This window comes from Gekko japonicus, unplaced genomic scaffold (genome assembly GCF_001447785.1).
Source record: "Gekko japonicus isolate JY-2015 unplaced genomic scaffold, Gekko_japonicus_V1.1 scaffold2680, whole genome shotgun sequence".
NCBI lineage: Eukaryota > Metazoa > Chordata > Lepidosauria > Squamata > Gekkonidae > Gekko > Gekko japonicus.
In genome coordinates this window covers 91,390-106,027 of record NW_015174917.1, presented here as the reverse complement: position 1 = coordinate 106,027, position 14,638 = coordinate 91,390, and the positions used below count along the sequence as shown (strand labels likewise).

General features: G+C 51.9%; 1 protein-coding gene across 1 annotated transcript in view; it reads left to right on the top strand.

The window, feature by feature from the left end:
* LOC107122036 (calcium/calmodulin-dependent protein kinase type II subunit gamma-like) overlaps positions 1-14,638 on the top strand; it is a 193,713-nt gene that overhangs the window by 127,051 nt on the left and 52,024 nt on the right. Inside the window, exons 13-14 of the mRNA XM_015425061.1 lie at positions 3,393-3,461; positions 10,642-10,682. Coding sequence (XP_015280547.1) covers positions 3,393-3,461; positions 10,642-10,682 — 110 coding nt within the window. The remainder of the gene's footprint in view (positions 1-3,392; positions 3,462-10,641; positions 10,683-14,638) is intronic.

Below are 14,638 nucleotides of genomic sequence, written 5' to 3'. Positions count from 1 at the left end.
CATCCATCCATCAGCAGATACAGCTTGGTGTCATCTGCATACTGATAACAACCCAGCCTGAAACTCTGCCCCAGCTGGGCAAGGGGGCACATGTAGATGTTAGACAACATAGGGTGAGAGGCAATGTTCCCTCTAAGCTGTGGAGTCCTGTGAGCAAAAATTCTACTTTGTGAGCTACCGGCATCAAAGTTGTGAGCAAGTGATTTGGCTGCTGCATCGTTTAGCTTGCTGTGGAGCCATCCTTCCTGAGCTAAGACAAAAATGTATGAGCCAGAGGCTAAAAAACTGTGAGCTGGCTCACACTAACTCAGCTTAGAGGGAACCCTGGTGAGAGGATGTCAGGGCTTCATAAGAAGATAACTGTTTATTAGTGGATCCAGTACTAAAGAACACGCGTACAGCTTGTGTCAGGAATGGCCGTCAGTACTAGGGCCTCTGACTTATAGTGAAATCATTACAACAAACAGGACCACGGTGTATAATAGCTAGTAAAACAGTAAATCACCGTATACAATTAAACAATATTTGTTGGTTTTTATATGCAATGTTTAGAATTCAATTAATAACAAAATTACAACAATAACACTACAATATGTGATATAAAGCTTAGCAGTACATACAGAGTAATACAGTACTAGCTACAGACAAACGATACAGTATTTACGACGGAGTTCTAGTACACTGTCCGTTTGCGTGTCCTTCTTCAGGTTTGTCATTCTGTAATTATTTCTTTATTAGAATGAAGTGCTGCAAGCTGCAATGGAGTGTAACATGCTTAATAACCAAAAACATAAAAATTACTCTAAAATTACTCTAATATATAGAGGAGCATTTTACATTTTATAAACTCACCCATATTTCAAAATGCTATATTGTAGTGTTATTGTTGTAATTTTGTTAATAATTGCATTCTAAACATTGCATATAAAAACCAACAAATATTGTTTAATTGTACACGGTGATTTACTGTTTTACTAGTTAGTCGCGCTGTGTGTTAGTCGTGCTGGATCCTTGGGAGTTGCCCATTGTATTTAACTGTTTTTAAAATGTTTTAACCGTATTTTTATTGCACTGTGTGCCTTGATTGCGTAACTGTGGTGTTGTTTTACGCCTGTGTACTGTAAGCCGCCCTGAGCCCGCGAGCGAGGAGGGTGGGATATAAATGTAAATAAATAAATAAATAAATGAAATAAAACAATCCCCCCGTAAGCATGAGCCAATGGATATACCTTGCGCACGTGGCAAAGCAAGCGGGCGTAGCAGAAAAGCCGTTAACTTTCCCAGCCGTGTAAACTGCAGCTGGAACACCTCCACGTTCCAGATCCAAGGGGTGTCCAGATGACGCTTTCTGTCATCCTAGCAGCACCTTCTGTCCCTGACCTGGGAGAAAAGAGGTCAGCCGCTTCAAGGCCTCCTCCCCAGGAGCTCCTGCCATGGCTCGCTGACTGAAGATATACATGAGGTGCTTTGACTGTTTGAAATGTGTTCTGTCAATGTCAAGTATTGTCAATGCTGTCTTCTTCTAGGAAGGTCTCCCAGGAGCTGGTTCCCAGTTTATCTGCTTGGTTTTCCTTTGGGAAGAGCAAGCACCCCAGAGTAGACAGCGGTAGACTGTGTGACTTCGAAAGACATGGCTTCCTTTGCCGGCCACGCAACAGTCCCCAGGGTCTCTCCTGCTTCTGATCAGTTTCTCCTCCACTTTTTGCATCACCTTGAAATGCTGTCCTTGATTTCAGGTCTCTGTTTAGTATCCTGCCTTCTAGGCAGACGTTTTTAACATACTGCGTCTGTGCCTGGTTTGCCAGTTGTACGGTTGTGGATAGGAAAGCACTCCAGAGAGTTATCATCACAGCCCAGAAGATCATTGGCTGCCCCCTCCCATTCCTGGAGGAATTGTATAGTTCTCGATTTTTGAAAAAAGCAAAAAACATTCTGCAGGATTTGTCACACCCTGGACATTCCCTGTTTGAACTGCTGCCTTCGGGCAGAAGATATAGGACAATTAAAACAAGGACAAACAGATTAAAAAATAGTTTTTATTCGAGAGCTATTACTGCCTTAAATGCTGTATGAAATTGGAATTCGGGTGACATTGGTGGTTTTAAGTTGCTATGTGAACCTTAAGGGAGTTATGAGATAGTTGTGAATGGTTGTGTGAGTGTATATGAATATTGTTGTAGATCACCGAAATGATTGCATCTTAATTTCGTTGTACTATGTACAATGACAATAAAGTATATTACTATGTTGACAGTTTCTGGAGAGTCGCCCCGACATCAGATGCTTCACGGGGCTGTGCGCATTTTCCGTGCAAAGCAGTTTTAAGGGCTGCTCCCTCTTCTTCCTCCTGGTTTCTCTTAGACTAAATTGCAAAATTTCTAATCCTGCATTTAATGTTGTTGTGTTTATTTGAAACTGATTGAGCCAAAGTGGGGGAACCCATCTATCAGCAAATGTCGGAGTTCAGTGAGTGGAAACCAAAATTCTGTCTGTACCCCTGAGTCGTTTCAGGAACGGAGGGGTGGTGGAGGAAATGGGGCAGTGGACGAAAGAAACTCCGGTGAAGACTACCACTGCTTAAAACATGTCAAAAGCGTTCATTTATTTATTTGGATACCCCCCCCCCACGGGCCGTTTTCTCCCTGTTGGGGATCTGGAGCAACATACAGCACTGTTGTGTCCATCTTCATTTCTGGCCTTGGGCCAGTCATTGTGTGATTGGCTCAAGGTCGCCCAGCCGGCTTCCACGGCAGAGTGGGGATTTGAACCTGGTTCACCCGAATCCTGCCCTGGGACTCTAACTTTCCGTCAAAATTGTGTACTTCCCATTCAAGGAACACTGATAGCCACTGACTGGACTTCTCTGCCTTGACCTCCTTGGTACTCAGTAACCAAAGAGGTACCTGTCACTGGCCGGTTGCTTTGTTTCAACAACTCTTGTGTTCTGGTACATCCAGACGCCGCTGAGACGTTCAGCTGTGTTTGTCGCACCCACCTCTTTCCTCCCTTCGTCCCCAAAGCCTACCGTGCGGCCTCTGGAACCACAAACTACATCGAACTATAGCCTCTTGTTGTGTGAAGACCCGTTTCTTGAGCTTTGCTGATCCAGAACGCCATTCTCGAGTCTTCTGATAAAGGTCGTTTACAGCCGGGTCTGGAGCTTTCTGAACAACATTCCTGATGTCTGATGCTCTGTGCTGGCTTCGTGTGTTCAGGGGAATAAATTACTTCTCTCTCTCTCTCTCTCTCTCTTTTTTTTTGTGTAAATATTGTGCTTCCCCTCTTCCCACTTTTCTTTCAAAACTAATTTACTTGCACCTTGCTCTCCCGTTGCTGTTGGGCCTCTCTTGCTTTATTACGGCTCCTCCCACTGAATGATTGTGTCCAATCAGTTGGCGGCAGGCAGAGCTCCGCCCCTGCTTCGGCCACCCTGAGCGCTGCCGCCGGCCTGGCTGAGCAAGGTATGTGGCATGAGTCCCCTCTCCTGAGTGCCTGAACCCAGAACCACCTACTTGCCCATCCACCCCACCCCCGCCCCCCAGAAAGACAAAACAGCATGACGCGTGTTTGTGCACCGAGTGAGACGCCCTATCTGTGCTTGCTGGCTGAGAAACGGGCATGCACCGAGTTGTCCATCTAACCAAGACCATTCTGACATGGATTTTGAATCTACTAACCAAACATGCATGTTGGGGTATTTGACGCAGTCCTGTGGTGGATTGGCAGATGATGTTTGGCGATGGGGAATTGGTGTAGTGTGTGGAGCGCCCATACCTGCTTTTTCGTGGGAATTCGGGAGGCGAATGCAGCTATTTTGAGACTGGATGTCTTGGAATGAGGACATCAGGGTGCCCAGAAGTTGTCCAGACCACCTAAGGTTAGAAATCCTATCATGCAGTGACCCGTTCCAATGAAGTGGCCTCTCATGTTCAAGGAGAAGATGGTGGAAGTGGCTTACTGTCTCCCCGCACAGTCTGGTGTTGAGCCAGGGCAGGATGGTTGGCTGTTTCCAGTAGCATCTACCTGGGTCTGGAATCCTGCAACATAAAAAGCCAAGTTCTGCAGTTGCTAAATCTGTGCCTCTGAGTGCGTCGTCTGTTTGATTCATCACCTGCAGGGTGTGCCGTTGTGGATGCCGGAAGAGAGTGTTGCAGGGCAGGTTAGAGGAGATCTTCCGTTGACTGACACACACACCCCCGATGCATACCCCGAAACAGGGCATTCTCTCTCCACCCGCCAAGACTGCCGCCATCCGAGGGGTGGCTTGCCGTGGAAGACGTTTGTCACTAGAGAACAGCACTTGGGCGTCAGGCCCCAGCCTTCTGCGGAGGAATGCTCCGGTGGCTGGCAGCTGGCCTACTTGCTTCCTTCGGGCCAAAAAGTCCCATCATGGGTCTGGGGCTAAAGAAAGGGATGAAGCTGTGCCCTACAGCTCTCAGGATACAGCAGCAGCCTCCTTAGGGTCCCTCTGCCCTCCCGGGGGGGGGGGCCGACCGGTGGTGGGTGCGTGGGGTGGTGGTGCAAAAGCATCTTCTTCACCTTTCTCTCTCCTCCCTAGTTCCTGACAGGTCCCTATTGGTTTTACTTAATCAGCATGCTTATAGTGTGTGGGGAGGTGCTGTTTTTGTGTGGTGTTTTTGGCTATACGTATATATTTTTCAGAATCTGGACTTTTTGGTGTGCTCCAGTGCGCCTGTCACAGGTTGGAGCTGCCAGGGCTGCCGGACTCCACTTTGTGAGGCCTAGAGAGCTTCAGCCCGGTGCACCAGTGGCTGGACAGGAGCCGAGGCGGAGTGGGTTCGGGTGCCGTCAGCGGCTTCCTGTCTCTCAAAGGGCCTGCGCTTGATCGGCCCCCAGTCCCCGCAGGCAAGCTGCGGGGGAAAGTCCAGGGCTCTAGGGAGGATGCGGGGATTTCAGAGGATCCCAGAGGATGCTGGGACTTCCGTTCCCAGTCTTGTAGCTTTGCTTGCAACGGGCTCCCTTGCCCCTACCCCCACCCCTCTCGCCTTGATGTTGGCAAAATCTGTTGTTGCTGGGGCCAAGACCATCCCTCGGGCCGACTGGTGTTTTCCCACCAGCTAAACAGAAGGAGCTGCGGTGGCTCAAGTGGTTAAGACGCTGAACTGCAGGCTGTGGAAGGTTGGTAGTTCAGCAGTTTGAGACCCGAGTGTGCCACATGATGGAGTGAGCTCCCATCTCTAGTTCCAGCTCCTGCCAAACTAGCAGTTCGAAAGCAAGAAACTGCAAGTAGATAAATAGGTACCACTTCAGTGGGAAGGGAACAGCGTTCCGTGCGCCTTGGTGTTGAGTCATGCCGGCCACATGACCACGGAAACGTCTTCGGACAGCGCTGGCTCTTCGGCTTTGAAACGGAGATGACCCTAGAGTCAGACTCGACTGGCTTTCGAGCAAGGGAACCTTTACCTTTACCTTTAAACCGAGGGCAGATTTGCCAGAACTGAGGACCTCTGGGAGGGGGGAGTTAGTGACCAAAAACTTTAACCCCAAGGCTAACCATTTTCTCTCTCTTAAAAGAAATCAAAGTGGAAGCTGGAATTTTCTGGAGTCAGTCGAGCGTGTTGGCTTATCACAGCCCCCCATGGGTCTAAACCCAAGACCGGCCCATCTGGTTGAGTCACGGAAGAATGTGTCCCCCCCCCCCAACCATTCCGAGAACACACATGCTGTCGAGGGGCAGACAGACACAAGTCTTTAGTGGGAAGAGTGTCTGGAGGTTGCTAGCTTGTAGATACTCAAAAGCTGGGTTCCGACCCTCTTAGGTGTGACACGCATCCTACGCGTGGGAAGGAAGGAAAAATCCGGACTCTCAACTCCCGTTGTGGCTGCTGAGTTTTTCAGACACAATGTCAGGTTTAGACATTTTTGAGTTTAAGAACAACAACAACACAAAAACTTTGCCAGAGCCTCCAAAACACCTCTCGTAGCCTGCAGACTGTGTGTTGTCCCTCCCTGTGCTAAAGACTGTGAGTGAACGTTTTGGTATTGTGGATGCTTTGAGGTTAGCAGACTTTTCAAAGCAGGGTTTTGCCTCCGAGGACTCATGGGAAGGGGCTGGGGGGGACCTGAGCCGCGTCCCGTGCCTGGGGGTCTGCAGATCACGAGTGCCTGAGCTATTCCTTCGCCTGCCTTTTGGGGCCTGGCCTGGCCTGGCCAGCAGCCGCTTCCCTAGGGTTGTCCTGGCTGTTTCCTTGTGATGCCTATTGTGCCGTGTGTGTATGCGCACGTGCGCGCGCGTGTGTGTGTGTGTCTCCCAAGTCAGGTCCCAGCAAGTCGTGTGGCTGTGTGTGGTGCTCCAGTGCAGGGCATCCCCCCCCCCCCCCCCCCCCCCCCCCCCCCCCCCCCCCCCCCCTCCCAAACCCCGTTATGTGGCATGAGCCTTCCCGCCCCGCCCTGGGTCAGCGGCTACCTCCTGCTGGGGACTCCTGGTGTGTGGAGCGTGCTCAGTGGGGCAGGGGGCGGGGAGATTTCTGTGGGGGCCGGCCACCTCTCTACTGCATTCCCACTTGCACCAGGACCGTGGGGCCTGCTGACTCTTGAGTCAGACTTCTTGTGCCTTCGCTGGCGTGTCAAAAATCTCGTGCAACTGGCCACTGTAACGTACTGGGAGGAATGCGCTAGGTGTGGCCCAGGATCTTGTGCAAGCAGGACACTTCTTTTAAGTCCATTTATGTTTCTGCTTGTGCGTCGCTGGACCCCCGGCCAGCCCCTTGCACCCGTTCACAATGGACAGGAGCAATGTTCCCTCTAAGCTATGATGGAGCCCTGTGAGCAAAAATTCTACTTTGTGAGCTGTTGACATTAAAGTTGTGAGCGAGAGATTTGGCTGCTGCCTAATTTGGTTTGTTCTGGAGCCCTCCTTCCTGAGCTGAGACAAAAATGTGTGAGCCGGAGGCTAAAAAACTGTGAGCTGGCTCACACTAACTCAGCTTAGAGGGAACACTAGACAGGAGGTGAGTGGTGCACATCAGCCGCTTGCCTGTGGAGGCAGCCAGTGGGGCATGCCAAGTTCCTGCCCCAGTACCCACAAGGCAGGGGTTTGTGATGGCTGCGTGGCTACTCCCGACCTGTGGCACGTGGACCATAATGGAGACGCCAGAGAGGGACCTGCTTTTGACGACATGTGTGTGTGTGTGGGGGGGGGCTCTCACTTCTTTCCCTGAAGGAGCCATTTCGGGGCTGGAGGGGGACACGGATGGGAACCTCGGCTTCCTCCTCCCCACCCTGTTGTGTCTGAGCCACGCCCTCGCTCTGTGAGCAGCCGGGGGGGGGGCTTGGCGTGTCCTGCCAGTGGGCCCCGCAAAGGGAATTCCAGTGCCCAGTTTGGACTTCTGGGAGGGGACACCAGGCCTTCCTGGCCCGCCTCCTGTTGTGCCCCAGGAGCCCGGGCTGAGATGTTGCCAAACTCTTCCCTCCGGAGCAGGGAGGCTCCTGGGGAGACGTCAAGTCAGCAGGTCTCCTGGGGCCTTGGAGACTCCGGACAGTTGTCGTTTTGCAAGGGAAAGCGGGTCTGTATCCCAAAGCCTTTTAACTGTTTCTTTGCACATGAGCACAAAAGCAGGACCCCCCCACCCCATTTTTCTATCCTGTAACTGGGGGTGCAGGAGTCACTGAAAGGGGGACTTGTTCATTACTATTTTTAAAGTTACCTGCCGCTCCTGGGAGGCACAGTTGACTCAGTCGGGGAGCGGAAGGTCCCCGGCTCGATCCTAAGCAGCACCAGCCACCCCCACCCCATTTTTCTATCCTGTAACTGGGGGTGCAGGAGCCACTGAAAAGGGGACTTGTTCATTACTATTTTTGAAGGGAGGCACAGTTGACTCCGTGGGGGAGCGGAAGGTCCCCGGCTCGATCCTGAGCAGCACCAGTTAAAGCAGTGATGGCAAACATTTCAGAGACCGAGTGCCCAAACTGCGACCCAAAACCCCCTTATTGATCGCAAAGTGCCAACACGGCAGTTTAACCTGAATACTGAGGTTTTGCTTTAGAAAAAAGCAACTCATACGTTAACTTAAGATGATCCAAACAAAGTAAGGAAAGCAATCCCAAAGGCTTTCATTTACTTAAAATTATTTGGCAGAGAATTCAACACTTTAAGGATGTTCTGGGCCTGGCTGGGGCGATGGCACGCGTGCCCACAGAGAGGGCTCTGAGTGCCACCTCTGGCACCCGTGCCGTAGGTTCGCCACCACTGAGTTAAAGGGACTGGGCAGTAGGTGACGTGAGAGTCCCCCGCCTCACCGCCGGGAGGGCTCCTGGCCTGACCTTGGTGGACGGATGCCGGATCAGGCGGCTTCGTGGGTGTGAAGCACAGCGAGACTCGAGTCCAGGAGCACCTTTAGAGACCAACACAATTTTGGAGGTGAGGCGCTTTCGAGTGTCAGAGACCCGAAGCTCTGAGTGGTCTCCACGGTGCAGCTGGACTGGGAAAAAGCCACCCAAGGCTCCCTCTAAGCTGTGGAGCCTTGTGAGCAAAAATCCTACTTTGTGAGCTACTGGCATTAAAGTTGTGAGCGAGCGACTTGGCTGCTGCATCGATTAGTTTGCTCTGGAGCACTTCTCCCTGAGCCGAGACAAAAAGGTGTGAGCTGGAGGCTAAAAAAACTCTGAGCCAGCTCGCACTAACTCAGCTTAGAGGGAACACTGCCGCCCACCCCGCGCGCTTGACTGCAGACCAGCCTGGCTGCCCTCTGGCGTCTCCTGCAGGGAAGAAGGGGGGCGGGTGTGTGTGTTAAGTCCTATAGACCCACGTTCATACCTGAGGCAGGCCACAGTCTGAATCTCAAATGCTGCTCTTGGCAGACAAACTGAGTTTGCATCGTGTTCTGATGCGCGGCTCTGTTTAGGGCTTCCAGTTTTTAGATGTCCTGTGAAGCCGTAGAATAAGTGCATTGAGTCTAGTGCTCATGGTGAAAATTGGGTTTGTAAGGGGTACAACACGCCTGGCCTGACCTTGTCGGAACAGTTCATCAGATTTTTGTCATTCTTGTTCACAGACTCAATGCGTGCCACTTTTCTGTCCTATTTTAAGCCCCCCCCCCTTCCGGGTCCTTTAGTGCGTGATCCCAGCTAAATGGTGAACACACAGTGAACCTGACGGTGCCCTGGTGTCCGGTAGCCAGTCAGATTTGAATACCTGGTGATGTCACAGGGCAAAGAAAGCCCTCCCACGGCCGCACCTCTGCAGGAGGAAAGGGGGGATGTGTTGTCCCGGCAGTCAGACAAGGCCCTCGGTGGTGCCCAATGAATGGTCTTGTTGCAAAAATCTTGCCACATGTGCACACGCATGTATTTTGGCTTGAGATGCAGGACTTCTGGCTACTAGGTCCAGTGCATGCTTCCGTGTGGTTGTAAGTACAAAGACACTTAGTTGGCCCTCACGGCAACCACAAGGTTTTTAAAGAATAATGTTCTCTGTGTGACTTGGGAACTGTGGCCCATCCTGGAGTCCTCCTGGCCATGAAGGTTTCCTATTGCCCCACTGGTCTTTCCCTCCTACCATCCTGCAGGTGTGTCCCGAGTAAGTCTCAGGGGCCATTAGCAAAAGAAACTTGTGTCCCCCACCAGCTCTTCAGAATCCTCCACGGGCCTCCTCCACAAGCAGTTTGTACAGCAATTCCTTTGTGCGAATGTTTGTCCGTTTGGGCAGTTTGTCGGCCCCGGAGCACAGCGTCGCTAGCAAAAGCTTGTCTGTGGATTGTGGGTATCTGGGCTCATGTGTGCAATTGGGCTTCTCCCGTGTCCCTTTGCTACACATGCAGAAAAGCACGCTCTGCATTTTGTACGTGTGTGTGTGTGTGTGTGCCTGCAAGTTGGTTGTTCATCCCAGAAGAGGGGACAAGGCCTTGCCCTGTCGAAGGCAAAACTGCTGACCTTCTTCGTCTCACACACGGTCTCTGGGCTTCCCCGCTCGGCTGCCACCGCGACTGCCCCACTTCTAGGCTCCCGCCCTCCCCCACAACAAACCCACGCCCGTTGTTTCTTGTGCCTGTTATCCCAGCAGGGCTCTTAGTGGGTTTGTCAGAGTGGTGAGAATGTCCAGCTGCAAATCTCCCAACGCGGAGGTCAGGTGTGTCATGTGCAAAAAAAAAAGGTGTGTCATGTGCATTGTGCCCACCCAGCATGCATTCGTGGCTGATCCAAGGACTAGTGTCACATGACCAACAACACATGGGATACCATGTGTTCCGATGTTGACGATTTTCCTTGCCATACACTGGTGTTTGGTGAAGTAGTGTTAAACGACTGTGTTCAAGGGATAAGATTCAGCGTTTAAGGTTTAAGACAGTTATTTTTTTTTAATTATCTCTTCAGTATTCACTATTGGCTTTGGATATTGAAGAGGGAAGTAAGGAGAGCTGGCAAAATCCTCCGAGCTCTAAATGCCCCTCCTGCTGAGCGGTGTATTTGGAAGAGGCATGATTCCCGTGTGAGACTGTGAATGCCACACCAGCCGTTGCCCTTCTATAATCTGCCTAATTGGATCTGGCTTGGCCTTTGTCGTCATCCTAATTCCTAAGGGAAACTCTTGACTAACACTCCTGTGAGGCTGTGTTGGGGGCGGGCGGGGAGCGAGAGTTCACCCAGCGAGGCTGACCCCCCGTCTCTTCTTTCTCTCTGCAGCTGCCAAAAGCTTACTGAACAAGAAGTCCGATGGCGTCAAGGTAGGTTTTTTGCATTTGAGCCTGGACACACTTCCACTTCCCGTCTGTCCCGTGGGAACAGGGGCCACAGGTTCAGAACGGACTGCTGCGGAAGGCGATCGCTGCACGCCTCCTGCTTTGCCCCTCCCCCTCCTGTATGCCGCTGCTGAGTCCGACCGCTTCCTTGGCTTTTCTTTCGCCCCCGAAGTCTTCGGCGGCAGGATCTCTTTGTGCTTCCTAGACTGACCGACTCGGTAGGATTTGGGGTGATAGTCACAATATCCACAGGTATTCTGGAATTCTGCAGTGAGGAGGCACCTTCGTCCAGTTGTTGAGAACAGGAACTCCTCATTTCATACTGAGCCAAATTTTGAGGGTTCATTGTATTGCTGGGCACTTGGGAGGGGAGGGTGGATTGCCCACAGAAAATCAAACTTACCTGTGAAACTGCACCATGTCCACTGGGGAAAAGAATAAACGTTAGCACACAAAAGAACAAGAGGCGTGTGACAATGAGGTAGGTCTTGCAGGATGAAGGGGCAGGTTTGGAGGCATTTGGAACTGCTGCTGTGACCAGACTTCAGTTTTTGCATTAAAGCTCATTGTCAACTGCCAGGTTCTCTAGTTTGAAGGTGTTGCTGTTTTCAAAAATATGTGAGGAGGCAGGAAAAGAAGCCATTCAACTAAACTAAAGTTACTTGAAGGGCTGTCATATAGAGGATGGTGTGGACTTGTTTTCCGTTGCCCCAGAAGGTCAGACCAGAACCAGCGGGTTGAAATTAAATCAGAGTTTTCGGCTAAACGTGAGGAAGAACTTCCTGACAGTTAGATCAAGCAGAGGCTAGAGGGCCATCTGACAGCAATGCGGATTGTGTGAACTCAGGCAGATCATGAGAGGGAGGGGCAGGAAGGGTTGCCTGAGGGCTTAGTTCTCGTGGCCCTTTCTTACATGCCCAGGGAAATGCTGATCGCCGCTTCGGGATCAAGAGGCAATTTTTCTCCAGGCCAGTTTGGCCAGGGACCCTGGAGGGTTTGGGTTGTTGTTTTTTTGCCATCTTCTAGGCATGGAGCAGGGGGTCACTGGGGGGTGGGTGGGGGTGGATCACTGGTCGGATAAAGAAGCATAGTGATGAGGAAAGAAGACTGAGCACCTGCTTGGCCTGCCGAAGGTCCAGGTTCAACCTCCAGCATCTCCAGCTCAAAGAATCCGGTGGCAGGTGAGGCTGCTGCCAGTTAGAGTACACAGTACTGACTTTGGTGGGTTAAGGGTCGGACTCAGTAGACAGTAGCATCCTGCATTCATGTGAATCACCGTGAGGAAAGGCTGCGGTGTATCTGGTTCTTCCGTGGCACCTCTGTCGTCCCGCTAGTGCTGTGGTTTTGGGAGAGCCAGTTTTTGCACGGTACTAGCGCTATCCATCTACTGGCTAGAAGCTCCGGTTTATGTTTCACAGGCTGAGGAGTGGAGCCTCGTGGACATCGGTGGCACGGTCTTCTTTCACTCTGTTGTTCCGTGGCTAAGCCTGTTCTGGTCAACAGCCTGAGCCCGTTTGCCTGGTTCTCCTAACTCGCTGTAAAATCTGATCTGGCCTTCAGTGAGATTCGTCAAAGATTTGTTTCCTTTTATGTGTGTTTTCACTCTCTTCGTCTTGCCATAAGCCGTGGCTTTTATGCCAAAGGTGTTTGTGGAGTTCTTCTTTCTGTCCTGTCCTAAGTGTTCACCAGGCAGCTTTGACAATGACTGAGAAACACATATTTTCAGGGGAGCAGCACAGCAAACCCACCTGGTCTAGGCTAGAGTTGCCACTCAGAAATGAGATTAATGAAAATGGAATTTGGAAAACGTACCTAAGCTAGGGGGCTGCGGTGGCTCGAGTGGTTAAGACGCTGAACTGCAGGCTGTGGAAGATAAGTAGTTCAGCAGTTCGAGACCCGGGTGTGCCGCATGATGGAGTGAGCTCCCGTCTCTAGTTCCAGCTCCTGCCAACCTAGCTGTTTGAAAGCAAGAAATTGCAAGCAGATAAATAGGTACTGCTTCCTTGGGAAGGTAATCGGCTTTGAAACGGAGGTGAGCACCGCAACCCTAGAGTCGGATTCGACTGGCTTTCGAGCAAGGGAACCTTTACCTTTACCTAAGCTAGGCAAAGTGCTGTCTTTCAACATCAGCCGCACCCCTGCCCCTGTGAGGTAGATGAGAGGCTGGGGGGGGGGGCGAAGATTCGAACCTGGGTCTCCCAAATCCTGGTCCCACGCTCTGACCCCTGGTGCTCATTAATGGGAGAGGGCACCAAGGAATGCTGGCGTTTTTTGAAAAGCCAGGAAGGTTATTTCAAAGGCTCAGAAAGGGTGAGACTGCTGACCCCTGTCCAGGGGCAGCATCTCTTGTCTGCATCCCCCCCCCCCATGTGACAGTGCCGTGCGCATAAAGTTTCTGCCGTTTTGTTCACTCAACAAGCCAGTGGCAGAAGCTCAGCTGAGAGGCAACAACCGGCGCAGAATCGTGTCCGAGGGGGAACCTGGGCCTTGGCCGTTGTGGTCCCCGTTCAGCACAGTCCTTTGCGGCACTCCGAAGAACTGCAGCGCTTTGGTTCGTTTTGGCACGAAAGAGGGGGCTCGGGAGCTGGGGAGGGTGGCGAAGTCAGAGGGGCAGAGACCGGGGAAAGGGTGAAGGAACCGTTTAACTCTAAGAACTGGTCCCTTGTTAGTCGTGTTCATAGGATTTAAAAGTGTAAGAGAAACCCTTGATGCAAGAGGGGGACCTGAATGTTCATCGTCAGTCCTCGCAGGCCTGCCGACGGAGAGGTTCTTACAGCTGAAAGCCTCCAGGGGGTGCTGTGCACTGGAGCCAGAAACTTGTTCCTGCCCGGGGACCACCTGCTCCCATATGCTCCCCCCCCCTCCTCTTTTGTCGCTGAAAGAGAAGGTTGTCTTTTTGGAGTCTCCAATTTCCTGTTGGTGATGGGATTGCTTCCCTGGTTTCACTGGGGTTGTTCTGGCTTCTGAGTTTATACCACGGCTCAGAAGGCCCTTTGCAAAAAGACGACTCAGACCAAGGAACACGACCGATGCCTGTTTTGTTTGGGTGACGGCCACAACATCCCAGTGTTCCCTCTAAGCTGAGTCGGTGTGAGCTAGCTCACAGTTTTTGAGCCTCCAGCTCACACATTTTTGTCTCCGCTCAGGAAGGAGGGCTCCAGCTCTAACTAATTTATGCAGCAGCCAAATGGCTCGCTCACAACTTTACTGCCGGTAGCTCACAGAGTAGAGTTTTCGCTCACAAGACTCAATAGCTTAGAGGGAACATGTCAGGCCTCCCAACGCTTAACCCCCAAAGCTCGGGGGGATGGGGCATCAGAACGTAAAGCCGCCTTCTGGGAGAAAGCCCTCAACGCTTTGGAGCTGCCATCCAAGTCAGCCCCGGAAACATTGTCCATCGCCACGTCCTCGGAATTGGCTCCGCCTCCCGGATCCCTGAGTTTCACTCCCCTCCAGCTCATCACGCCTCTCCTGAGCCATCAGCGAAGAAGGCTGCATCTCGACAACGTGCTCCTGCCTGCGCTCCTGAGCCGACTCCAGCTCTTCTGGAGAAGCCTCGGACTCTGTCCCCGGGTCTGAGATCCCCTCCGGTGTCGATCTCAGATGGGAAAGTAGAAGTGGGCGGGCTGGCGAGCCAGTGGCAACCGTTCCGTGGTCCCCGCCTCAGCCACCTAGGCGATGGATGTCACACCCGCACATGATGTCTCCGGGTGACCTGGAAGAGTGGGGTGACAAGTTTGCTCATCCCAGGGATACGAATATAGGCACCCCTACCCTCACTGGCCATCTTCGTATCCACCTCCAGCAACTGTTTCATGTAGGCCTCGCTCTCCGATTCCTGCCGTGAGGGGAGAGGATGCCACCAGGGTTCCCGCTAAGCTGAGTTAGTGTGAGCTAGCTCACTGTTTTTTAGCCTCTGGCTCACACATTTTTGCCTTGGC